This window comes from Mytilus galloprovincialis, chromosome 13 (genome assembly GCF_965363235.1).
Source record: "Mytilus galloprovincialis chromosome 13, xbMytGall1.hap1.1, whole genome shotgun sequence".
Taxonomy (NCBI): domain Eukaryota; kingdom Metazoa; phylum Mollusca; class Bivalvia; order Mytilida; family Mytilidae; genus Mytilus; species Mytilus galloprovincialis.
Window position 1 is genome coordinate 4880909 of NC_134850.1, and position 26857 is coordinate 4907765.

General features: G+C 33.5%; 2 protein-coding genes across 2 annotated transcripts in view; one reads left to right on the forward strand and one right to left on the reverse strand.

The window, feature by feature from the left end:
- Positions 1-26857, reverse strand: part of LOC143056900 (uncharacterized) — a 438790-nt gene that overhangs the window by 368514 nt on the left and 43419 nt on the right. The gene's annotated exons all lie outside the window — the stretch shown is intronic.
- LOC143056060 (G-protein coupled receptor 157-like) lies at positions 14841-23711 on the forward strand. Its single transcript, XM_076229137.1, has 3 exons — positions 14841-15435; positions 21186-21391; positions 23085-23711. Exons 1-3 carry the CDS (start codon positions 14973-14975, stop codon positions 23424-23426), a joined length of 1011 nt encoding a protein of 336 aa, XP_076085252.1. The 5' UTR covers positions 14841-14972; the 3' UTR covers positions 23427-23711.

Genomic DNA, 26857 nt, shown 5'->3' on the forward strand with positions numbered 1-26857 from the left:
TTTTCAGGTCTTAAACTGTCAACGACGCAATAAGCACTAAAAATAAAAGCGGATCCTAAAAATGACAATGTGCAAGCAATGATGGTCAAAGTAATATCCGCAGCAAATACTGACAAGAGATTTATATTGTCTGTTTCATTGGCTATTGGCAGAGTCGTAGTATTAATTGTCACATTCTCCATTATTCTTTAGTTTATCTATCGTCTGCTTTAGAAAAAATTGTCACGTGATTATAATTTTATGTCATATATTGTCGTAAATATTATGTAACATGAAATTTCATATTCCACACAGACTAAAATAAAGTTTGAAAATTTCTACTATGTAAAGTCCAATAATATTAAGGAGTTTATTTATAGCTTACATATTGTTGACGTTATATATTTGAAATCATTAATGTAAGTGTATCCACTCACTTGAAGGTCAAAAGATAAATCTGAGTGAAAATATAACCTAATTTCATCATAGGACAATTTAAGGAAATACATTTTTCTAAATACTCAAGTGCCTGGCGTTAAGTGGTACACTACACACAAGGCTATTTCAGTACAAATATGTCTCTTGTTGCAAATCGTTCAACAGCGACCCCCTGGGTTTGATGTTTGGTTACATTGAATGGATTTATTGCTGTTTAATGTCCAGTGGCAAATTAAACGTGTACACAGGACCCGAACAAGATGATGTTACATGAATTTAAACACTGCTTTGTACTATATCTACACTTTGAATGGCCATTTTAGTGTGTTAGTTCTCAAGGTACCAGACTGCAAAAAAAGGGCGTCTCCATACCCACGACACATTGTTCTTACCCAGAGCCGATCATTCGTTCTCCTAAAATAGTGGTGAGGTACAGCTACAAAAAGAGTAAAGTTAGTTCGGTTTGACCTGAAAGGTATATTAACCAAAACCATCGATATTAGAGACGAACATTTTGGGTCATCTAAGCTCAACTTCGTTCTTAGATGATGGTAGGAATGCGAAAATGTCTGAAGGACTTATCGTTATACAACGTTATGGCTACGTGGGGAAGTAAAAATGTCACACAAACTCCAAAAATAGCCAAAGACCTGGTCAACATTCGATGTATTAAACTGGCATGTAAAAGAATCACCAATGACACTCGAAAAAACAATAATAAAGAACTAAATCAAGTACGAAGTCATTAATTTGGCTATAGTCGGTTAAGGAATAAATGTCTTTCTTTCCTTTAATTCATTATTAAATTTCTCCTATTTATTTATTTTGCTTGCAATAGTATTGACAGCTGATATATATATAGAGTTTTAGGTAAAGACTTGGATTGCAAACCGTTGAAATTGGGTATCGACGAACTAAGAATAAATACCACATATACTCGATAGAAGTTATTAATAACAATTATAGGTCACCATATGGCTTTCAACAATGAGCAAAGATTTTCAACATAGTCTAAGGCTTTCAACATAATCAGCTATGAAAGGCTCCGAAATGATAAATGTAAAACAATGCAATTAAGTTGAATAACAGGCTCCTGGTATGGGATAGGCACATACAGATTGTGACGAGATTAACATGTTTTCTGTTATTATATATCTGTATGTTGAACCCGTACTTTCCGGAAACGTTGTATTGTCTTAACCATGATTGTTGTGATGATTACATGTATCAGCCTCTTTTGCCGTTTGAAGCCAAAGTAAAAGGATCACAAATTGAAAGCTCTTCCGACTTCGTTTTATTTTCAATATAGATCAATATATATACTTGTCTTTAGTCCCCCAAACCTAAGTCAGGTATATTAATTGATGGAGGACCCGGTCCACCAAACCAAAGTCAGGTATATTACATTTCTGGCGCAAAACTCTCTACATAAAATTAAAGAACAAAAGGCAGATGAAAGGTGCTTTACTCGGATAGATACAAAGCAGAAATAACATCGAACAGGAACACAGACCGGACAGAGTAGAAAATGATACATCCACACAATGTTATTCATTTTGTCGGTAGATATAAGACGAGGTAGTATGAGTGCCAATGAGACAACCCATCAAAGTCACAATTTGTAAAAGTAAGCAATTATAACTCAAAGTACGGTCTTCAACAGATGCATTTGCAATGAATGAAGTTGTTGATTTATGACTTTTTGTGCTTCTTTTTTACATGTTTGTTTGCATGTGTAGTGATTTGGATTAATCCAATGTTGACTGTAATATCCCTATTTTTTACATTTTAATTATTATGTCTGTTTGTTTTGTTCACGCATCGTTGTCAATGTAATGGAATTTGATGAGACTGTCAAACAAGTGAGAGGTTTAGCTAGCTATAAAACTATGTTAAATCCACCTTTTTGTACATAAGGAAATACATGTACCAAGTCAGCAATATAACAGATATTATCCATTCCTTTGGTGTGTTTGAGCTTTTGATTTTGCCATTTGATTAAGAACCATCCGTTTTGATCTTTCCTCGGAGATTAGTAAAAAATTTCAAAATTACTTTTTAATGACTATTCTTTATTAAGCAGTATTTGCTTTTCAAATTGTAGTTTATATACATGTAGCAGCTGCAAAAATCTGACATGCTGAAGACTTGTAAATTGTTTAAATTTCCGTAGCAATAGCGGCAGCCAAATATATGAAGTTTAAAGTGAAGACTTCGGTCAAGTAACTGGTACCTGGTGTTGGGTTAAATTGTCATTGTTAAGGAGCGATCGGATATTATGGATGATATTAACTTCCGGTAAAGGATGGGAGTTAGTTTCGTTTTGTGCGACGCGTATAATGTTTCTATGTCTGGAAGGATACATGTGGCGTCAGGTATGCATAATAAACAGTTAACATAATGCATTTGCGGATCCGGGATGTACCGCGGGTTAGACTCCCCCCAACTTCCATCTTTTCATTGGTGTAATTTTTCGTTGGGGTTGAACCATCATATATTCAAAAGGGCTGGACCCGCACCTGAAACTTACCGGAAAATTATTCGATTTGAAATAATTAATCGATATTGAGGTTTTTATATGATAATCAGCCCAAAAATTGCATTCCTTATTTTATAAGGTTCGTCAAAACCATGTGTTCTCTGGTCAACTAATTTAGCCCAGACGACAACTTTTTGCATACATTTTTTTTTTTAATTACTTTTTTTTTTGTAATTTGCATGAACAAATTGTCAAGTTTTAAGAAAATTAAATATTATCACGCATGCGCAACGACAAGTTATCTTTAGAATCTCTGGTCTCGTGAGATGAGTGACATATGCTTTCTCTGGTCTCGCGAGTTGAGTGACATATGCTTTCTCTTGCCTCGTGAGATGAGTGACATATGCTTTCTCTGGTCTCGTGAGATAAGTGACACATGCTTTCTCTTATTTGAGTGTTTTGCCGTGACGTATAGAAAGTATTTCCTCATTCAATTTTAACCTTTACATTTGACTGTATAATATAATATATATATTCTTTTATGTGTTATCTCATCCGAAATTTTTGATTTTATGCATTTTTAATGCTTTTTTATTTTTATATTAGTATTTTTTAACTACGTAAATTTTATATAGAGGTTCTGCAAAAGGAAATCACGAATTCACCAACATTCCAACTGACTTCATTTTCAGAAAACGACATCTGTAACAAACATAAACTTTTAGCTACTTCTTTACAAGCAGAACCAAACACAATGAAAGTCCCAACTATGTACTGGCTTCCGAAGCTGCACAAAAAACCTTACAAATATAGATTTATTTCATCTTCCAGCCATTGTTCAACTACTAAATTGTCTGTTTTACTTACTAGTACACTTGGTACAATAAAAAACCTGATAATAAATTGTTCAAATAAGGCCTTTGAAAATAGTGGAATTAATTACTTTTGGAGTGTCAAAAACTCGTTGGAAGTACTTGATAAATTGCATGCATATATTGGTGATTTTGAATCTGTTCAAAGTTTTGATTTTTCTACCCTATATACCACTTTGCCTCATATTCTTATTAAGAAAAAATTCACATCCCTAATTAACTGGGCATTTAAAAAGTCGGAATGCGAGTACATATGTTCAAACTCTTTTAGATCATTTTTTAGTAGCAATAAACAAAAGAACTATGTCAATTGGACATGCTTTGATACTATTTATGCACTTGAATTTTTACTTGATAACATTTTTGTTCGCTTTGGAGATTCCGTATATCGTCAAGTTATTGGAATTCCAATGGGGACTAACTGTGCACCACTTATTGCGGACCTGTTTTTGTATTGTTATGAGTTACAATTTATGACTAAAATTAGCAAAGACCCATCAAAACAACATTTGATACAAAAATTTAACAATACTTTTAGATATTTGGATGATATATTGGCTCTAAATAATGACGACTTCAGTATGTATACTAAAGAAATTTATCCTGTAGAACTTACTTTAAATAAAGCTAATGATAACAATGACCACTGCCCTTTCCTCGATCTTGATATCTATATCATAAACGGGAAGCTTAATACAAAAATTTATGATAAAAGAGATGATTTTTCATTTCCTATTGTTAATTATCCATTTTTAGATGGTGACGTTCCCTTGTCACCATCTTATGGTGTTTATATATCTCAACTTGTACGATTCGCTCGTGTATGTAACAATGTATTAGATTTTAGCGAGAGAAATTTATGCATTACTGAAAAATTATTACACCAGGGTTTTCGATATCACAAACTGGTCAAAACATTTACTAAATTTTATCACCGGTATAAGGAAATAATTCGTAAATATAACTCAACATGCAGACATCTTATACGTTCAGGTATTTCACATCCAAAATTTTATGGAAATATTCTTTATAAAGCACAAAAATGTCAGTATTCTCCTCAGAAACTAACAAAACCTTTAAATAGACTTATTAAAAGGGGATATAGTTACGATACTGTTGTCAGGTCATTAAAGATTGCATATTTTGGCTTTAACATTGATTCACTGATAGGGTCTTTGCATCGGAACTAAACACATTTATTTCTAAAAAAACAGTTGTTGGCATGACACGGGTTATGTTCTTCTCATATATTTTATGATAGTATGATACTAAACCCCTAACGGGAGGGATTGTACCTGATATTCATATGATGAAGACATAATCTTTCAATCAGTTTAATTGAGGTCTGGAGCTGGCATGTCAGTTAACTGCTAGTAGTCTGTTGTTATTTATGTATTATTGTCATTTTATTTATTTTCTTTTGTTACATGTTTTGACATCAGACTCGGACTTCTCTTGAACTGAATTTTAATGTGCGTATTGTTATTGTTTTACTTTTCTACATTGGCTAGAGGTATAGGGGGAGGGTTGAGATCTCATAAACATGTTTAACCCCGCCGCAATTTTGCGCCTGTCCCAAGTCAGGAGCCTCTGGCCTTTGTTAGTCTTGTATGATTTTGAATTTTAGTTTCTTGTTGATAATTCGGAGTTTAGTATGACGTCCATTATCACTGTACTATTATGCATATTTTAGGGGCCAGCTGAAGGACACCTACGGGTGCGGGAATTCTCGCTACATTGAAGACCCATTGGTTGCCTTCGGCTGTTGTTTGCTCTATGGTCGGGTGGTTGTCGCTTTGACATATTCACCATTTCCTTTCTCAATTTTATTCTCTGTAACCTTTGTCATGTTTGTACTTGAGAATAATATATATATATAACTTCATTCAAATTTTAATTAAATTATTAATTAACTTTTTTAATTATGATAATTAAATCAATCTACCGAGTACATGTACATTGTATATGTAATTTATTTAGCTTTTTTTTTATAAAGTCTCATAAAAAGCGAAAGTTTTAATCAGTTAAAAATCAATACAAAAGATGTCACAGCTAAGAAGACAATTATATTTTCTCTGTGAAGTGAGTGAAAATTGACAATGAGATGTTATGAATGAATGAAGCCGACTCGTCGTTAATTAACACTTTAATTGACATTACATCCCAGCTCCTTTGTTCTAACAGGGGTGATCTGAGCCGGATCGCTCCTACCAGATCACCCCAGTTTGAGTTTCTTTGTTATGCATGCTTTCCTTTGTTCTGTAACATTTTGGCGGGAATGTCAAATCCACTATAAAACTTATAATTAATTATACGGAAAAGACTATCTATCAAAATTCAAGTAGAAAAATTTCAATGTATATGCTGGGATTCGAACTCAAGACCTTTAGCATACCAAGCCACGACACTTACCACTACACCAGGACGACTTGATACGAACTAACAGGAATTTAACATACTTTAAAAGAAGCAAGATATTTTTATAAGCGGGGCGAGTTGGCAGAACTTTATACAGTGGGGTTTAAACCTTTTTCATTAATAAGTGAGTTGTCAGACTGATTGTTCAATTTGATTTTACACTTTTAGGTGGGGCGAGTTTCGGTAAACAAGAGTGCAGATTTTTTATAAAGTGGCGATATAGTATAGGCCGACTGGCAGGTGGGGCGAGTTGACATTGTTTGATATCTACTCATCGTGTTCGGGGGTCATAAAGGGTATACATCATATAGTAATATATAAAGTATATTATAATGGTTGTGTGGCGTTCTAAAATAGATTTTATGAATTGTAAATGTTTTTTCGTCAAATCTAAAACAGCTGGGATGTAAAATAGTTATCCCATTCGGACTTGGTGTGTCAGTGTAAGATCACCCTCTGGCCACCGGCCATCGGGATGATCTTACACTGACACACCGCGTCCTTGTGGGATAACTATTAAAGAACTAACACACTAGGTGAAAATTCACTTGTACGGATATACACATGTGTCCCCTTTTGAACCACGAAATGCATGTACAGAAGGATCTGTAAGGTTAGAAATTATTGCATTCGTCTAAATAATATAATTCGTCTAAATAATATAAATTTGAAAATAACATAATCATTAATATGTTAACTAATCTATCTGGGTGTGATATGGTGTAAATATGAAATTTTGATTTGTTATTGTGTTCGCGAACATTTATCACAGTGTTTAGAAAAGCAGACACAAAAATGACCTTGTGATACACACATGTATTTATCGAATAGTGACATAAAATGTTTCACTTACAGTGCAAAAATAATTTATTTACTTGATTTTTTTCAGAGAACATTTTTGTCGAGCCTGCGACTTTTTTCGCAGAAAGCTCGACATAGGAATAGTTATCCAGCGGAGGCGGCGGCCTTAACTTACTTCTTAACTAAAAGCTTTATATAAGAAGGTGGAAGACCTGGATGCTTCATACTTTCTAGATAGGTGTCTTATGCTAAAAATTTTCGTCTGTCACATGTCTATTGTCCTTGGCCTCATTTCATGGTTCAGTGACTACTTGAGAAAAGTTAAGATTTTTTGTAATGTTAATTTTTCTATTATTATGAGTAACAGGATAACTATATTTGGTATGTGCATACCTTACAAGGTCTTCATGCCCGACCGACAGTTTTCACTTGACCTTGACCTCATTTCATGGATCAGAAAACAAAGTTTAGTTTTGGTGGTCAAGTCCATATCTCAGATACTATAAGAAAGGTATAGTATATTTGGTGTATGTAAGGCATGTAAGGTGTACATGTCCAACTGGCATGTGTCATCTGACCTTGACCTCATTTTTCATGGTTCTGTGGTTACAGTTAAGTTTTTGTGTTTTGATTTTTTTTCTGATACTGTATGCAATAGGTATACTATATTTGGTGTATGCAATGATCATATGGTGTACGCGTCCAACTGGCAGGTGTCATCTGACCTTGACCTCATTTTCATGGTTCAGTGGTCAAAGTTAAGTTTCTGAGTTTTGTATATTTTTTTAATACTATATGCAATAGGTCAACTATATTTGATGTATGGAAATATTTTATGATGTACATGTCAGTCTCACAGGTTTAATTTGACCGTGACCTCATTTTCACGGTCCATTACTCAGTGTTTAGTTTAACTGATTGTTTTGTCTATTTTTCATAAGATTTAAGCAAAAGGTAAACTATATGTTTTGAAGGATTTTAAGCTGTATATGTCGGTCTGGCAGGTATCGTCTGATTTTGACCTAATTTTAGTTGTTCATTGGTCAATGTTAAGTTTTCGTGGTGAAGTTTTGTTTCTTAGATACTATAAGCAATGGGTCAACTTATTTAATGCATGATATATTGATTGTAAGGTATTCATGAATACCTGGCATAGTTCATCTGACACTTTGCCCTCATATTCATGGTTACAATTTACTGATAATGCTAATTGCCTTGTAATTGGTCAACGACGAACCAAAAAACAAGTCTTTAATAGGCTATTTTAATTCCCAGAATGCATCACTTTTCCGTCAATAAGTTTAATATCAGAATACTGACCTATTTATGATGTTTAGGATGTTCTTGCGTATTTATGCAGCCTATCCTTTTCTTAGCTTCCACAACCTCAGTACATCACCCTATTTACCAAGTTTGTAATAACATGAGCAACACGACGGGCGCCACATGTGGAGCAGAATCTACTTACCCTTACGGAGCACCTCAGATCATCCTTAGTTTTTTGGTGGGGTTCGTGTTGCTCAGTCTTTAGTTGTCTGTGTTGTTTCTTGTGTACTATTATTTGTCTGTTTGTCTTTTTAACTTTTAGCCATGGCGTTGTCAGTTTATTTTCGATTTATGAGTTTATGACTGTTCCCCTGGTATCTTTTGTACAATTGTATTGTATTTATAATTTTGTTCTTTCTAGATTGTACTGAACTTTTGTTTTATATTTCAGTTGTCCACCATTTACTGTTATTTCAATTAGATAACTGCTTGGTTTGTAAAGGGTACATCTAAAGTAAACATATTATTTCAACCAATCAGATTTGAGCAGATATATACTCCGTTTGTTCCAGTGGTATAAAGATGGGGTTTTCCGGGTCTGTCTAGACTGAGCGTTATCTGACATTGTGTTTTAGGGACTTCCCAATTCACTCTTAAAAACAACGTTTTACAATGCTGGGCAATAGTAGTAATCAAAGTTATGATTTAAAGTGTGACTGTAACTATGGAAACGACTACGTGTGTGAGCAGAGAGAAACGTTTATTCCAGCTGCATGGATAACCATCATGCAGCTCTGTTTGACATTTGAATGTCAAGTAGTCAACATATTTATCATCGCAATATTTTTACGTCCTAAAAATAGAACGCCATCAACTATTCTGTTGTCATCACTCGCCGCTTCAGACTTTTTGACAGCAATACTAGCACCAATAACATTTCTGATTGGATACGCATTTAACTTTAACGAACTAATAATTGCTGAAGATTCAATTTTGGGCGGATGGATATGGCCGGAACTATACTCGAAATGTACTATATTGATGCCGCTATCAATGGCCTCTTCTGTGTTCCATATGATGTCATGTTGTTTTACGTTTATGCTCAACATTCAAAAGGTAATTGCTCTTCAACTCTGGACTATGAAGTATATAGGAAATAAGGCAATACTGTTAGCAATATGTCCATTCGTACTTGCCGTTCTTGGATTTAATACATGGCGTACAATTAAAGAAAATGAATATTTTTTCGAAGGGAAGAACGGTGTTTGCTGTATGGTTAAATATACGCCAAATAGTCATATAAAAGGTTCCGTAACATTTATTGGTATGTGTCTTATGATTATAACGCTTGTGATAATATTAAGCACGATATACATTTGTTGGAAGCTAAGAACTCTTGGAAAAACATTCAGATTCCGAACGTTAGAAAAAAAACAGTAAAAAGATTCCGAACGTTGAAGAAAACAGCACGACGACTCAAAACGCTAAGGGAAATACTCTGAAAACTCCGAACGCTAAAAGAAACAGTATGAAAATTCAGAACCCAAAGGCCAAAGCAAAGATTCGCCGGTCTGCTTTCATATTGGTATTTATATCTGTGGTATTTATACTTTCGGAAATGTTCACTTACTTATGGACAATCAACAGATCAGGAATGATGTCATTCAGTCACACTCTTGACCAGTTATGTGACTCGTTAATGATATTAAGTTGGCAGTTCGGATTTTCTGTAAATTTCATTTTCTATTTTATGATGAGCGCAAAATTGAGGAAAACACTGCAGACATTTTTTGGCAAGTTATTTCGCTGTAATAAAAGAAAGGAAGATGAAAACATCTTTTCAAACACCATTACATCAACTCCTAGCTCTGCGATTATCTGATCAGGGTCAGTCAACTTCCTACAATCCATTTTTGCGATGTCATCAACAGTTATAATCATGGTTACAGCTGATATAATATAGAGTGACTGTAACTATGGACAGTCTACTACCGAACCATTACACTCATTTTTTATTCTATATATAATTTTTTTTTAAATGGGACCTTCCTTTATCAATGTGACCTTACGGAGATAGACCTGGGATAAGGGAAATAACTCTTAAAATCACCATTACGTTTGTGTCAACCATTTTCATAAAAATATTCTAAACTTCTAGTCGACATAGATTATTTGCAATCTGTTTCAGATAAATGCTAAAAATACTTTGATGAAACTTGACTTTTACAAACGTGTTACTGATTTCAAGAGTTATCTGCCTGTACCAATGTCTACTTACTTAAATGGTCAGCTCATTAATAAAAAAAAAACGTTTGAATAAAAATGAAAACAATGGCAATCTTTTGTGAATATTTTCCGTCTTCTAGCTCCGCTCCCTCGGATATGTCATTATGACTGAAACATTTGAATAGTTTACAAGTTAAAATCCGTATCTTGATCTGTTTAAATGGCACTTCTCATGATAGAAGTGGGGCGAACGATACCAGAGGGACATTCAAACTCATAAATCGAAAATAACTGACAACGCCACAGCTAAAAAGAAAAGGACAAACAGACCAACAATAGTACACACAACATAACACAAAAAAATAACGACTAACCAACACGAACCTTATCAAAAACTGGGGTGATATCAGGTGATTCAGAATGGTAAACAGATCCTACTTCACATGCAGTACCCGTTTCGTTGCTCATGTTAGTAATAACCTGGTAATAAGTCTAATTTGGTTGGTCACATTCGTGAAAAGGGAACGAGGCTGTGGTTACGACATAACGAAATATCCGTTATCATCTGTAAAACGGATGTTTCATAACGGTCACCCAACTCGTGATGGAGTCTGTAAAATTTACGAAGCAATGATATCAAACCCAATTATAATTAAATAATTTATATAAACAGACACAAAGCACAGACATAGTCTAATGGCGAACGAAGCAATGCGACATTTGGTTTCATGCCAAAATTTATTTATTTTTTCAGATTAAAAAATGGTGTTTTGGGTTAGCTCCCGCCGGTCAGTATTCACCTCAAAAGCTTCTGTTATGGATGTAGATTTGATAAAAAATGTAATATTACCATAGATATGATTGATTGAAAGTTTTTATTGGCCCGCACGTGAGTTTTCCTCATCACTTAGCGTCTGTTGTAGTCGCCCGTCGTCGTCCCCTTTTACAAAAATCTTCTCCTGAAACTACCAGGCAAAACTTAACCAAACTTGCACACAGCAATGACCTGACATGGCTAATTCTTATTTTGAAAACCGTTATAAATAAAGAAAATCTTACCCCAGCAAAAATGTTCTGAATCTGGAGTTCTACGAATTGTCTATGTACGTCAAAACTGTCAGACAACTTCATATAGCTGTTACTAGAAAACACCCGCGAAATATACTTTGGTTCATAATTTTATGCATTGATATGAAGGGGGAGGGGGTTAACTTTCCAGCCTCAGTTCTGTACCCATTTTTGAACCAAATACGAAGTAGTCCCCACCCTTTTCATGTTGAATCGCTGCGGTTTCACGAAAGGAAAAGCTCTTAACATATAAAAATCTGTTGTTAAATTGCCGAGAGCGTCTAGGTAATATGTATTACAGTGTGTTTCAGTGTAATGTCAATCCTCATCTGATTTCAGGTGTTACCGTGCTCAGAACCACCCAAATATAAGAGTGGACTGAACATGTTACTAGTATGCATATAATATATTAATGGGGGTGGGTCACATGCCAGCCGCTCTTCGGTAAAACTGAAGTAATCCCCCACTTTTTCATGTTAAATTGATGCAAGTCCCCGGAAGGAAAAGGTCTTGACGTGTTTGAATATGTTGTTAATTAATAGTTATCCCATAAGGACGCGGTGTGTCAGTGTAAGATCATCCCGATGGCCGGAGGCCAGAGGGTGATCTTACACTGACATACCAAGTCCGAATGGGATAACTATTTTACATCCCAGCTGTTTTAGATTAGACGAATAACCATTTACAATTCATAAAATCTCGTTTAGAACTCCACACAACCATTATTATATACTTTATATATTACTATATGATGTATACCCTTTATGACCCCCTAACACGATGAGTAGATATCAAACAATGTCAACTCGCCCCACTGGCCAATCGGCCCACACTATATCGCCACTTTATGAAAAAAATCGCCCCACTCTTGTGACCGACTCGTCCAACTTTAAAAAAAGTGTAAAATCAAATTGAACAATCAGTCTGACAACTCATTTATTTAACGAAAAGGGTTTAAACCCCACTGAATAAAGGTCTGCAAACTCGCCCCAGTTATAAAAATATCTTGCTTCCTTTAAGTATATTAATTTTCTTACAGTTCGTATCCAGTCGTCCTGGTTAAGTGGTATGTGTCGTGGCTTGATATGCTTAAGGTCTTGAGTTCGAATCCAGCATATACACTGGATTTTTTCTACGTGAATTTTGATAGATAGTCTTCTATGTATAATTAATTATAAGTTTGATACTGGATTTGACATTCCCGCCAAAATGTTTCAGAACAAAGGAAAGCATGCATAACAAAGAAACTTAAATTGGGGTGATCTGGTAGGAGTGATCCGGCTCAGATCACCCCTGTTAGAACAAAGGAGCTGGGATGTAAATTGCTGAGAGCGTCAAGGAAATGTGTATCACAAAGGGTTTCAGTGTAAGGTCAATATCTACCGTATCTGCTACGAAATGAAATAAAATTTAGCCTGGCAGACGTGCAATGACGGAAATGATGAGGCACGTAAGTTTCAGAGCCGAACGTTTTGAAGGACAGACGATCCGAACTGGCCTTTTCCCAATTTTTAACCCCCAAATACCCGCAAAAGATCTTGAAATGAACACATAATACACTACGCTGATCCCTTAATGGGTTAAAACAATATTCGTGGATTTTATATGAAAGAAAAAACGCGAAAGCCAATTTCAACTCTATTCATTTAGTAGTATAGATTGTCCTTGAACGACAAATTTTACCATTTTTCATTTTTGCCTATTCTCTTGAAAACTACGATGGATAGAAAGAAACTTCACATGCAAAAATAACCAAGACAAGTTCAACAAATAAATCTCAAGGTCAAAATCGTCCGGCGACTTCTTATTAGTGTTATTGTCCTTTGCGTGTTTGTCTTATATCTTTAAATGATAAAATATAGATGAAACTTATATAACCAAAAATTATTAACAAGGCAAGATCTACAATTAAGACAATCTGGAGAAAACCTTATAGGAGTTATTGCCCTTCAATGACATTTTTTTTTACCATTTTGATTGCGTTTTTGGTATATTTGAAAAAAAAAAAACTTATGATTTTAGATAAATAAACACTTTAAATCACAAGCAAGATCTACTAACAAGTCAAATTTTTAAGATAGATAGTAGACTGTCACTTAAATGAAAATTTTGTTGACCCTCTTTTGTGTTTTGAGCCAAACTAAATTAAAAGAAGAAAGAGACATAAATTAACAGACTAAATAATCAGAATGCAAAATCAACAAATCAAAGATTTTTGTCTTGAATTCTATTCTCGCCTTCACTGTTGGAGAGTGTCCATTGTTTAATATTCACATAGACCAAGGTGATCGAGGCCTCTAGTTTCTTATCAAATAGCCCGGAACCTTTGCTGACAATATTTAAGAATTTAATGCTTCTTTTTGTAGCTTCATTTGGGTGTTAAAGCGTTGACCTAAGTACATTTTTTATGAAGTGCGGAAGTGCTTCATTCTAAATATGTGCACACGGTCAACGCTTTTCCAACCCTATGAAGTTACAAAAAGAAGCATTCGAATCAATACTTATAATTTCATTTTTTAGCTAGAATCATGAAAACACGATTTATCAAGTTTTTTTTATAAATTATCTGTGCACTTTATTGTGGGACCTCGTGTCATCATGAATGATAAATTTTATTGTGTAATGAAGTTGATTAAGGAATAACGCGAGATGTGCAGTTAGCCAATCAGAATAACGTATTATAATGAAACATACGTCTAATGTAATTATTGGTATTTATTATGTTGAAAATATCAGGGTTTCTTCCTCTTTCTTTTCCCATATATTTTATTTTCGTAATGAGAGGAGGTTTTACAATTAAAAAAAAAACTAAAAAACTTTATAGTTCTTTTTGATGATTAAGTGCTATACTAATGTTATAGCAAAACAATACATGACTGGATGGATTTCCGTTCATTTTCGTTAATTTCCGTCATTTAATAGATGCATCTTCCTCATTGTCATCATTTTGATTTTTTGGAAATTACAACTTTTATTTTTAAACGACTTTAGAGAGCTACGCAATTTAGAAACAATTGTGCTCTCTACTTCAAACAAGCAACTTTTGTACTGAAAAACGACATTTTAAAGATGACTAGTGTTTCGATGACGATTCTGCTTTACACAGTGGACTCCTAGTTCTCTTTCTTTTAACCTACGGGCACCTGACCCAGGACTAATTAAATCAAGGACAGGTACTCAGTCGACATTGTTTTTATTGGAATATATCAATATTATAAGATGAATAGTACACTCTCTTCTTCGTCAATTGAATGAAGCTGGATATTGTCTAACCGGTTACATGTTACATGTTCTGTAAATTCCGCCTCTGTTATCGCACCACCAAATTGTGTAAGTTTGGATTTGATCATAATTATCATTATTACAAGTGCTTACTTTGTACACCACTACTAGTACGTATTTAAAGATTCTAACCATTTGTCAAAATGGGAAATGAGAATTCTACTGTTATATATAAGAATATTTACCAGGATCCTTACGACACGCTTCCGCTCGTACTAACTCTCATATCAGCACCGTTATCGATAGTTGGAGCGTTGTTTATCTTTATTACATTTAGTTTGGTCGATGAGGCTAGGAACGAGACAAGAAAGTTACTAGTATGTTTAACTATATCTGATTTCATCATGGCGATAAGTTCCACTGTTGGTAACGTTCGGTACGCCGTAAAATACGGAAAATCAGAAATAATAGAACTTGCCTGCCCTAGTACAGAATGTGATTACCTTTGTCTGATTCATGGCAGTGTCCAAACTTGGGCAAACTTATGTTCATTCTTCTGGACTACAATCATTGCATTCCATTTGCTAACGAATGTTGTTTTCAAAACGAGGGAACATTATTTCACATTGAGGCTATGTGTTCATGGTGTAGCATGGGGAGTGCCTCGTAAGTATACTATTATGCTTTGCTCATCGTTGAAGGCCGTATATGGGTTAATTTCTGTGTCATTTGGTCTTTTGTGGAGAGTTGTCAAAGTGGCAATTATACCACATCTTCTTTTTTAAATCTTCATTTTTTTTATAATTTAATCGTTTTTAATGACCAAAATCAGATTATTGTATTTTGATCATTTAACACTTCGGAAAACACATTTGTGCGAGTTTTATTATAGAAGCAGGAAGAAAACCCAAGGTCGCCGATTTATGTTACGTAGGAAATAAAAATGAACTATATACTTTCCGATTATTAAAGGGAAAATTCGAGATTTTTTACTTATAATGGTTTAAATATGTTCATTATGACATAATATATATATTCACAAATTTTATCGCTATAATTGCAGTAATAAAGGAGAAATTCAATAACCAATGAAAAATATTAACAACTTCCTGTAGGTCGTGACGTTTTCTCCTGGTTTTTGCATGCCGGGATTTAAAATACAATCATTAAAAGTCTTGGTTTTTAATCATATTTTAACGTAATCGTAAGCGCGTCGATGACTTCTGCTTTATCTAAAAACCAGCCGATAATAAGAAGATAAAACGCACAGACGTGCAATTGTACATATTCATGAGATAAATTTTCTATGTTAAACGTATATATTCAAATTAATTTTTAGACAACACAAAATGTTATAAATTTATCTTTAATTAATGCATTTTCGGACTGATAAGGTGAACAAATTAAAGTACAATAATCTGTAAAGACAATATGTTGGTGTACTCTTATTGACCTTTTACTGTCTCTGCTATGACTAGGTTTTTTACGATGTGTGTATTCACGGTTCTGTGGCAAAACTCGTAGATGGCTTGTTGAAAGGTAAATTGTTATTGGCACTTCGGTATCATGTTAACCACGCCTCTAGGACACACCTTGCCAGATGTGACTGTCTATTCGGATCAGTGGATTATAAAACAAGGGAGCATTTAATACACACATTTAAAATACATATTCAAGTTGGTGACAAATGAAAATAGATCGCCGTGGAATTATTTAATTATATTTGGTGCTATTATTTATTTAAATTCAAATAAATTAATTTACTAAGAAATAAACAATTTTCGGTTAAAGACGGGAAACTTAATTCATGTGTCAGAATGAAATGATATACACCTCTTGTCCTTGATTTATGTCTCATAAAAAGGGGAACTTAGAAATTAGAAATAGCTTTACCAAAGCATTTTGATTGTCTTTATTAGGCAAACAAATGTACGAGAATACTTACATTTAGACTTTTGAAACCCATGTAATAATTAATATCTGAAACTATTTGAAGATAACTCTACCGAAGCTGAATATAATACGTACAAATAAAGAAAAACTACTGTTGTTTTTTAATCTTTGCACATTAATGATTTATTATTGTTATCAATAATATTGTTCATTTAATTACTTAATCATGTAGTACCTAAAATATGTCTACCGCTTGGCATTAAATCTCTGTGTGGTAGGAAACGATTATTTATACATATAGATTATATTATTTGGATGAGGATTTGAGCTAGTCTATAAAAACACATTAATTAGTTAACATACATTCGAGACCAAATACAGTTGTTGTAATAAAACTTATATTTTAGTCATGCATAACTGATATTGACGAAATTAGAATAGTTCGTCCCTACATCGTTGTTCTTGAAATCATTATTAGTATACATGTAAGTTTCCTGACGTATAAGCGCCATTGAGGATGAGCTCCAGAGAAAGCAGACTAGTAGCGTTTCGTTAGTTTGTTTGTTGGGAAAGGAGAGGAAATGCAACCAGTTGAACAGATAACTTGAACGACAGAATAACCATACAAGCATATATAGTCAACACAACCAGAAAGAGTTCCAATCGTTGGACGGGGAATATGAAGGCTTCCAAGAATGAACAAGTGACACGTCTAACTCTGAACGGTTAGAAAACGGACTATCGACATTGACTGCTTGTTCTTGATATTTGAAACTGCATGCATATATACGTATACGTTTATGATAGTGATGAGTTCTTGCGTCTGACAAAAACTAAATTCCTTCAATCATGGTTATATCTTGCCATACGTTTATATTGGTTCGTTAGGGGTTTACTCAAAATCGTTATTTAAACATCCTGTTTGTGAGATGTAGATTCATTTCAATACCGAAATTTCGTCTATATATTAAGATTCACAAGTTATAACACGTAGAAGCTGTGAAGGTACATCACTCCCATTTTGTTTGGGTGTGAACCATCGATGTTAACAGCAATATTAAAGAATAAGATGATGATGGTAGAAAGAATTATGGGCGTCATGTGGCAAATATTACATGCATATCGGACCATGAGTCTGTATGAAAAGATTTCCAATACAACCATATTATTGAGAAGGAATGTTTACATGCTATACTCTCGTACTAGTATTACAGGGTTCTTGTGGCGTTCACCATAGAGGTAAACGGACAGAAAGTCACAGGACAAAAAGTCACAGGACAAAAAGTCACAAATAATTTTTTGACAATTGTTTGAATATACAAGAGAAATATCTTGAAATATTACTTTTTAGTACATAATTTCATATTAAAGTCAATGAAATTTATCATTTTACTTGAAAAAAAAAAGATTTAATCAATTTTAATCATGCAAAGGTCATAATTGTTGGCACCATGAAGCCATTTAAGTGCCAATCTACTTCGACATTTTGTTTTCTTAACAATTATTTAATCATCTTTGATATTTTTTTGATAAATTTTGCTTACAAAGTTGGTTAATATACAATACTTCAAGAAAAATGCAAAAATGACTTTGTAAAAATAAGCATTTTTTATTCAAAGAAAATAATCAGAAAAATGAATTGTGACTTTTTGTCCTGTGACTTTTTGTCCGTGACTTTTTGTCTGTGACTTTCTGTCCTACATTCCACCTTAGACACACATCTTTTTAACGATGTTTAAAAAAAAAGACAGAACCAATTTAATGTCATATTTCCCTATTTTTTTAATATAACTAAAAGTCTTTTATCTGACAAGAATACCCCTATTTAGCGGACAAGCAATTTATTTTTATAATTAGTGTCCGTCCAGTGGCATATATAACAATTGTGATGAGTAATTCCTTCCTTTGTTCGAGAACAATCTTATTGAAATATAAATCTGTGATTTTACTATGTCCACAACTTCGATAATCCAAAGCAAGTTATACATCGACCTGTATTTAAATCAAATTGGTTCTCTTCTTTTTCTTCTTTTGGTATACAATATTCGACATTCGATGATTACATACTGTTGGCATACGTGGACTAGTCTATTTACAAAACTTTTACCCCAATTTATTCAAAATATATATTTGTTTCTTATGTTCAATGTATACATGTATATATTTTAAATTGCGCTATAATAGTTCCGTAACTTTCTATCCAGTCGTATAAACGAATCGTCGACAAGTGCGTTCATTTTTTAAATCAATATTTATGTTATGTTCCACTCTGTCCTTCACTATTGACAACGAGTATATATTACATTTTTCCAAATTCACCCTTGGAAAAAATATTTAAATAGATTTTAATTTCATCAAATCTTATTTTTTGGGGTATTATTTATATTTTTATGAATAATATTCTTTACACCAGAAATGTTATTTATAAACAAGCGTATGAGTTTAGTAATGACAAGTAAGACAGACTTGTATATTATACATCTGATAGTTCAAAATGGAAAGTTATAAGTTATCGGCCGTGTACACTAATCAATACCTGCAGAAGTGAAACGATGCTTGAACTTACAAGCCCGACAGGAAATCGCTTGAATACCTGGAAGTGTCACCTCACACCCCTCACAATACCTTTGGAAGTAATACCTTTAGCCATGCTGGTGATCAGATGAGGGAAGATCAGAATTTATTTGAAAAAAAAGTTTATTACTTTAAAGAATTATGAACAAATTAGATTTTCGGAAACAATTTTCACGGAACACTTATTAATGATTTCAACTTTGACTTTTTACCTAATTCCAATATTAACAGTTTAAAAACAACAGACCATGGTAATTAAAAAAAGATCAGAATATTTTCCGTATCAAGTTAGTTAGTCGGATAAAACAACCGTACGAGTGACAAGATATCGACACGCAATTACGACTACATCGGTTACTGTCGTTTTGTTCCTTTGTGGTTTATAGACATATCGTTGTTATTAATCGAGAAAGAAGACAAAATGGCCGAACGCAGAGAATTGATACTCTAAATTTAAAATCGATGGTGATCGCTTATCTAGCGGAATAAAACTTTAATATCTATGAATTTGAGCATTTTTATACAGAATGAACATATTAATATCAATTTTTGATTTTTTTGCGAAGTTTCCCTTTAAGTAAAGATATTGTGTTTTCTGAATAACTCATTGGCGGTAAAAAGATTTAGGAGAAAAGAAAAGATATTGCGTATGACGCAAAATATCTACATGACTGTACAAGAGAGAAACCTATAACGCAAATGAACAACGCTTTCATTGCTGTTCTTCAACACGAAGTCACAATATGGCTTTCGGCATTGATCAAAAACTAAATATTTTACCGCAAGTTATATTTTAATGCCAAGTTGTTGTCCATAATTATTATATATTGCTCTTTTTTCTACAAAATTTTTTGTGTTCAATGTTATAATTTACTTGCAAAACATGTTACCTGTCTTGCAAACAAAAAACAAAAGATTTCATCATTTTTTGTCGGTTTTCCACAAGGATGCTTTTGGTTGTTACATGTATATGTTAACAGGGAAGCAACCTGATAGATAGTCAAATTAGAATAGATTTTAAAAAAAAAAGTAATACAACCCACAATGTAAGTTAACCATTTCTATTTGAATAAAACAAACCATGAGAAAAGGTGGCCTTTGGCTGTTATCTGCTCTTTGGTCAGGTTGTTGTCTCTATGACACATTCCCCATTTCCATTCTCAATTTTATTAATATGCTGATATGTAAATAGATTCTTAGCGAACAAGTCTTTATTGATTTTCGTTTATTTTTCTGACTGCTGATTTCCTTTTTTGTCTATGTTTTTACGTTCTCAGCCTAACTATCTTCCGCCCAATTATTGAATCATTTTCTAATTACAATTTCATTAATTTAATCCCGAAAAGTAACATTCGCATATATTCCTTTTTAATAGATCTATTGTCTAAGTGGTTTTATGGTAGCATACCATGGAAGCTTACAATAAAAGCATATTTTCTTCAATGCAAGAGATTGTACGAGTTAAAAAAAACGTTAATATAAAAAAGAAGATGAGGTATGATTGCCAATGAGACAACTCTCCACACGAGACCAAAATGACACAGAAATTAACAACTATAGGTCACCGTAGGCGTACGGCCTTCAACAATGAGTAAAGTCCATACCGCATAGTCAGCTATAAAAGGCCCCGAAATGACAATGTAAAACAATTCAAACGAGAAATTATAAATAAAAATGAACGAAAAACAAATATTCAGACTGATATTTCTCCGTTAAGAACCCAGAGAAGAACACAGATTGAAAGACTTGTAACAAAATGTGTCTAGGACACAAACATGGACCATTACCTTGTGAGTCAGGATGTTAAAAAGTTCACTTCAGACTAAAAAAAATAAAAGCATGATGTCATCATCTTGAATACGCCTCTAATGTTTGTCATTGGAAGTTTGACATCACTGAAAAAATCAACATCATACTCGAGTAGACCTTTTTTGATTTTCTGTTTACAGTTGTTATAGTAATACTAGCAATGGTCCATGGCGTTATAGGTGAAGATTACAGGGTCGGCAGTGGTCTGTGGTGCTGGATCTCAGCATGCATTACTCCTTCAGAACAGTTTTTCTGGATGATGGTGACGGGGAAAGGCTGGGAACTACTCATGTACCTTCTAACTGGAGCTTCGTATATCTTGTTAAAGGGATATATGATACAGAAGGTGAAATATTAATCTCTTTTTTTTTCAATAAAAGAAACATGATTTGTTTGTATATATAAACTTTTGAATAATATATTATAATATATAACTTTTTCGTCCGTTTTTCCCCTGATAAGAAAATTAACATGTATATACTGATTGCTATTGGATGGAGGGGCACTTACACTCGTGTTAAACCCTGCCACCATCCTTTATGTATAAAAAGAAGATGAGGTATGATGGCAAATGAGACAACCTTTCACAAGATACCAGATAACACAGAAATTAACAAATATAGGTCACGGTACTGTATATTGTAATATCGACAGTATAAATAGACAAGAGTTATCTATCTTTACATTGTATGATGCTGTGTGGCTTATCTGTAATTCTTCTGTATTAACATGTGCAAGACCGGACGTGTGCATTAAAGATTGTACATTCAATGGTGTTATATATTTGTCCATGCCTTTGGTTAAATCATGTATAATCGTCCGATAGAGACATTACAGGCACGGCCATCAACAATGAGCAAAGCCCAAACCGCGTAGTCAGATATAAAAGGCTCGGAATGACATGATGGGACAGACACATACATACATAATATGGCGGGATGCAAACAGTGCACCGTTAACGAACTGTAAAAGGTGCCTGCACCAAGCCAAGAGGGAAATGCATTCCAGTGGTTGTCGTTTATTGTTTTTTGCCATATTTGCTTGATTTTTGTTTGTTGTATTATAAGTATTCGTAACTTTTTTGAAAGGGCAACGCTTAAGTACTGTTATTACAACTATGCTATATTCGTTGCTAATAAAGTTAATATCTTGCAAAAAAATAATATATCTTGTTATAAATAGGTAAAATACCTGTACCTTTACAATTTTTGATAGTGCTCACAAAAGTTAATTCATTTAACCTCACGTCTTTTCATATTAAATGGTTTACATCTTTGTGGTGTTTATGGATATTTGTCTCATTGGCAAACATACCACATCTCCTTACTTTTATATTGGTAATGTATTAGTATACACAATAGATTGCAAGTTCCCAACCTGATACAGTTGTACGCCATATTTCTTAATATAATGGATCAAGAGTAACACAATAGGGACGGAAGTTATATATTATCTTTGTGTTGCGTGCTGGTCAATTTTGGTTCATCAATTTATGATCATGGAATCGTTTAGACTCGATCAAACCTGAATTTTGGAAAAAATAAATCTCAGCATAATCTGGATCATCATTGCTGAGCACCAACGAACACATATTTCAATCGTTTTGATTATTTTATATATTTTCACAGAAGGGCAGTTTCGACTGGAAAAGCTATCCTATGAAGATATAATCTTTCAAAGTATAGCAAGTGAGAAAAGCGCAATCTTTGGAATATTTTTAAAATGTTCTTTGGTAATCAAACCACATCTCCATTTTTATACCAATTATATAACACAAATACGTGATTTGATTTTGGAATTTTTGTACAACACATTCTGCATTTTTCTCCAAACAAGGGAGACAACTCTAATTTTTGAATCGTTTTATTTCAATACCAGAAGTTTCTTCTGTCAAAGATACTGTTACTCAGGTATATAACGTCGTCCTATGTGCATTAAAATTCATTAAAAAATACGCAATAATTTATTCTGTCGTCTACTTGTTTTGTATATATTAAGCTTAATCAATGCATATTTTTTTATATTTTCTGTTTTCTTAGAGAAAAGAACGAAAACAAACTCGGTTGAGTTTTATGGATTTATCCGACAACCTCAGACCATCAGATGAGAATTATTTGACACTGTGGCTAGTAATCTATGTTCTGAGGATATGGGGAACAATAAGATTTGGTGTTGCAATGTATAAACATCATACCAAAGACCAACTCGAAAATTATGCAACGTTTGACAAAATCTTTTTCTATATTCAGTGCTTCGGAGATTCTTCACAGGCTTTCTTCTCATGTATTTTATTTTGCCTTTTAGATCCCGTTATTCGCAATTCATTGCTGACCTATCGTCGTCGACAAAGTTACCACAGACTTGATTCAGTTGTTGCTTGAATGAGGGGGAACATGAACTTTTTGGGGACGTCAGGATCGGGTGTTTTTATCTCGGGATTGATCCTTTTGGGATCCGGGAATTCTTTTTTCGAATTTAGCGATGTCGGGATTTAAATTTCTTTAAGTTCGGGACCTCGGAATTTAATGTTTTTAAGTCTGCGATTTCGGGATCAGGACGCCTCCGACACCCCTTCCCCTTTTTGAATGTTTGTTATTGTTTTGTCGTTATGTATATTTTGTACAGTTTTATACAATATGTTTTATTAATAGATGTATGTATTAACATTTTCCTTTTTATTTTAAGAATGAATAATGAGATGTGGTATGATTGCCAATCATTATGAGAGAACTATCCACCAAAGTTCAAATGCAGTAGATGTATAAAAGCAGTCATAGGCAACCGTACGAACTTCAATATTGAGAAAACCCCATACCAGTTTTAAAAAGCTCCGCCATGACACAATATAAATGATTTAATAATAAAAAAAAACAACGGCCTGATTATTCACATAAACTGTTATTACAGAGATATGTCTCGCCTTTTTGTTATTTTGATTATGCAAATGTTGAAATCAAAATAGCAATACCTTAACATTTTACACAAGTTATGCAAACATTCAAAGTCAATGAACCATGACTGAGTTACATGGCTAAACAATCAAATATTTCGAAAGAATATTTATAGAAGCCATATTTAAATTCCACAATAGCATTACATATCTCCGGTAGATGGTTGCCTCATCGGTAACCATACCATAATATATGATATTATATAACTTTTAGAATAAAATGTATAGAGAAAGATATGTCTCCTTTTTTTGTAATAATGAAAATCCTGATATAAAAATGGCAACATGTAAACTATGCAAAATATTACCAATGTATGTGCCTGTCCTTAGTCATGAGCCTGTTATTCAGTGGTTGTCGTTTGTTTATGTGTTACATACTTGTTTTTCGTTCATTCTTTGTACATATATAAGGATAGTAATGTCCTTTACCGTCAGGCGTCAAACGGCCAATTTCAGCCACCGTTAGCGTCAAATTGGTTAAAATTTTACCGTGATTCGTCAGATGTCTGAAATAATTATCGTTACCGTTATATTGGAGGGAGGGAGGGGGGGGGGGGGGTTAACGTGATTCGACAAAATCAGTAAAATTTTTTATCGTTTAAAAGTGTACGTTTTATCGTCATGCATCAAAAATTACCGTTAACGTCATTGGCAAGAAATTTTACCGTTATTCATCATGAAGGTACCCCCATTACTACCCTCATAAATTAGGCCGGGAGTTTTCTAGTTTGTATTGTTTTGCCTTTTCGGGGCCTTTTATCGCGGACTATGTGGTATGGACTTTACTCATTGTTGAAGGCCATAATGTGACCTACAGTAGTTAATTTCTGCGTCTATTTGGTCTCTTTCATAAAGTAAGTAAATAATGACTAAAGGTGCAGGGTCAAATACATGTACATTTAACCATGGTGGAAATTGGATGTCAATGCTTATAAAACTACATACTAAATATTATTGGCTTATCACGAGTATAGTTCCCTGTCGACAAACCAAAACACGAATTTAAACATTACTTGTAAACTATGCAAAAGTTTAAAAGTCAAAACCGTACATGAGGAGGTGGAGCCAAATATTTTCCGTGGAAATAAGATATTATAATTCTAATACAACTGCATACCAAATTTTACTGACCCACCACTAGTGATTGTCAATTGAATGACATACTCACAAACTCTTGCATAAGTGAATTCGACACCGGAAACAGCACACCTTAGTCTCGCCAAAAATTTTAGTATCAAAGACAAGCTAGCCTGAAAGTTTTAGGCTTTCAGGCTAGCTTGTTTTGATACTAAAATTTTAAAAGTTGTGAATTAGCAACTGCCTTGGTTTATAACTTGAGAAATCTGTGTAATTGTTTATTTTTATATTAATTTTGTGGCACAATAACTACTAACTGTAATATATGGGCGTTTTTCAATAAAAACGTACTTTCTTGTCCCAGCCACTTTAAAAAAATGTGTTTGATCTTTGCAAGTTATTTTTTTGTGCAGTCAGTACATTGAATTAGATATAACATTTTTAAGCAAAGAAACAGTTTATTTTTTAGAGGGATTGATAAGATATTGATTCCTGAATGGTCCAAAACAACCAAAATGGCATGTCCCTAGACCGCCTGTTCAACATTCATACTCTAAAATATCGTAAAAAAATGTAGAAAAAAATATTAATTTTACTTAATATAGGTTCTTTAATAATTCAAAAGTATGTTTAGAGCCAACATATTTTTATAAACAGCTTTGAACATAGGATTTTTTACTTTAGAAGGTGTGTCCCTAACACAATGTCCACTACGAAACGAAGTCATTAAAACTTGCTTATAAACAGTTTTATGAAATCAATGTATTTTTTTTTTTTTTTGCAAGAGATATAAACATTAGGGTCTTACAAAAGAAGTGATGCTTTTATAACGGCAATTTAACTGTTGGTGAGAAAAATTGAGCACATTAAATGGACCAGAGCGATACCGTATTTTTGTAAATGTCCAATACGAAACGGGTCAAATCTCTTTCAGTAACTGGTTTTAAAATTATGAAAAACATATCAGTGTACAGCTCAATAACGCTTTGATGAATACAGTCAGTCTTGTTACTATTGCAATATAGGGGTTGTGAAAAAAAAAAAAAATATGTGAATACGTCCCCTACGAAACAAGTTTGGGAGAAAAACGTTTCGTAGTGGACACTACCACTACCATGCAGTCTTTTTTCAATTATATTCGTGCAAAGCAAATAACAAAGGTTAGTTTCATGTAATTTTTATTATGTTCTTATTAACATAGAATAGGGTTGATGTCAACTACGAAACTTTTTGTCCACTACGAAACGGTTTTGTCAACTACGAAACGCATCAAAATGTCCACTACGTAACATGAGTTGTACCTTCATATGTGAAGAACGGTCTAATCTTTATCGATAAAAAATGGTTCACCAATTCAGAAAAAAATGAGATTTTTCTAGTATATAAACTAAACAAACTGGAATGTCTATAGGAAACATTTAGAATTGCAAAAATATGTGTGTTTAGGACAAAAGTCCCCTACGAAACAGTACACAAATTATGTTGTAATACGATTTTTACTAATTTCTTTGATCTTTTGTGTGCTTTAAAATCTGATGTTTTGGAAAGGAGTGCATTAACTTCCCGATTTGAACGTTATTGCACTGTCGTAGGATTATTCAACAATCTCCCATTAGAAAACCATTGATGGGAGGAGCCAAAAAGCAGTGCATTAACTTCACTGAAAGTGCACATTAAGGCTCCACCTCTTTTTTACATAAACAAATTATTTATAACTTCTTTGTCTTTGTATTTTTTAAATTGTTTTTTTTATTTGTCCCTCGTTTTTTTCTGTTCCCAATGTTG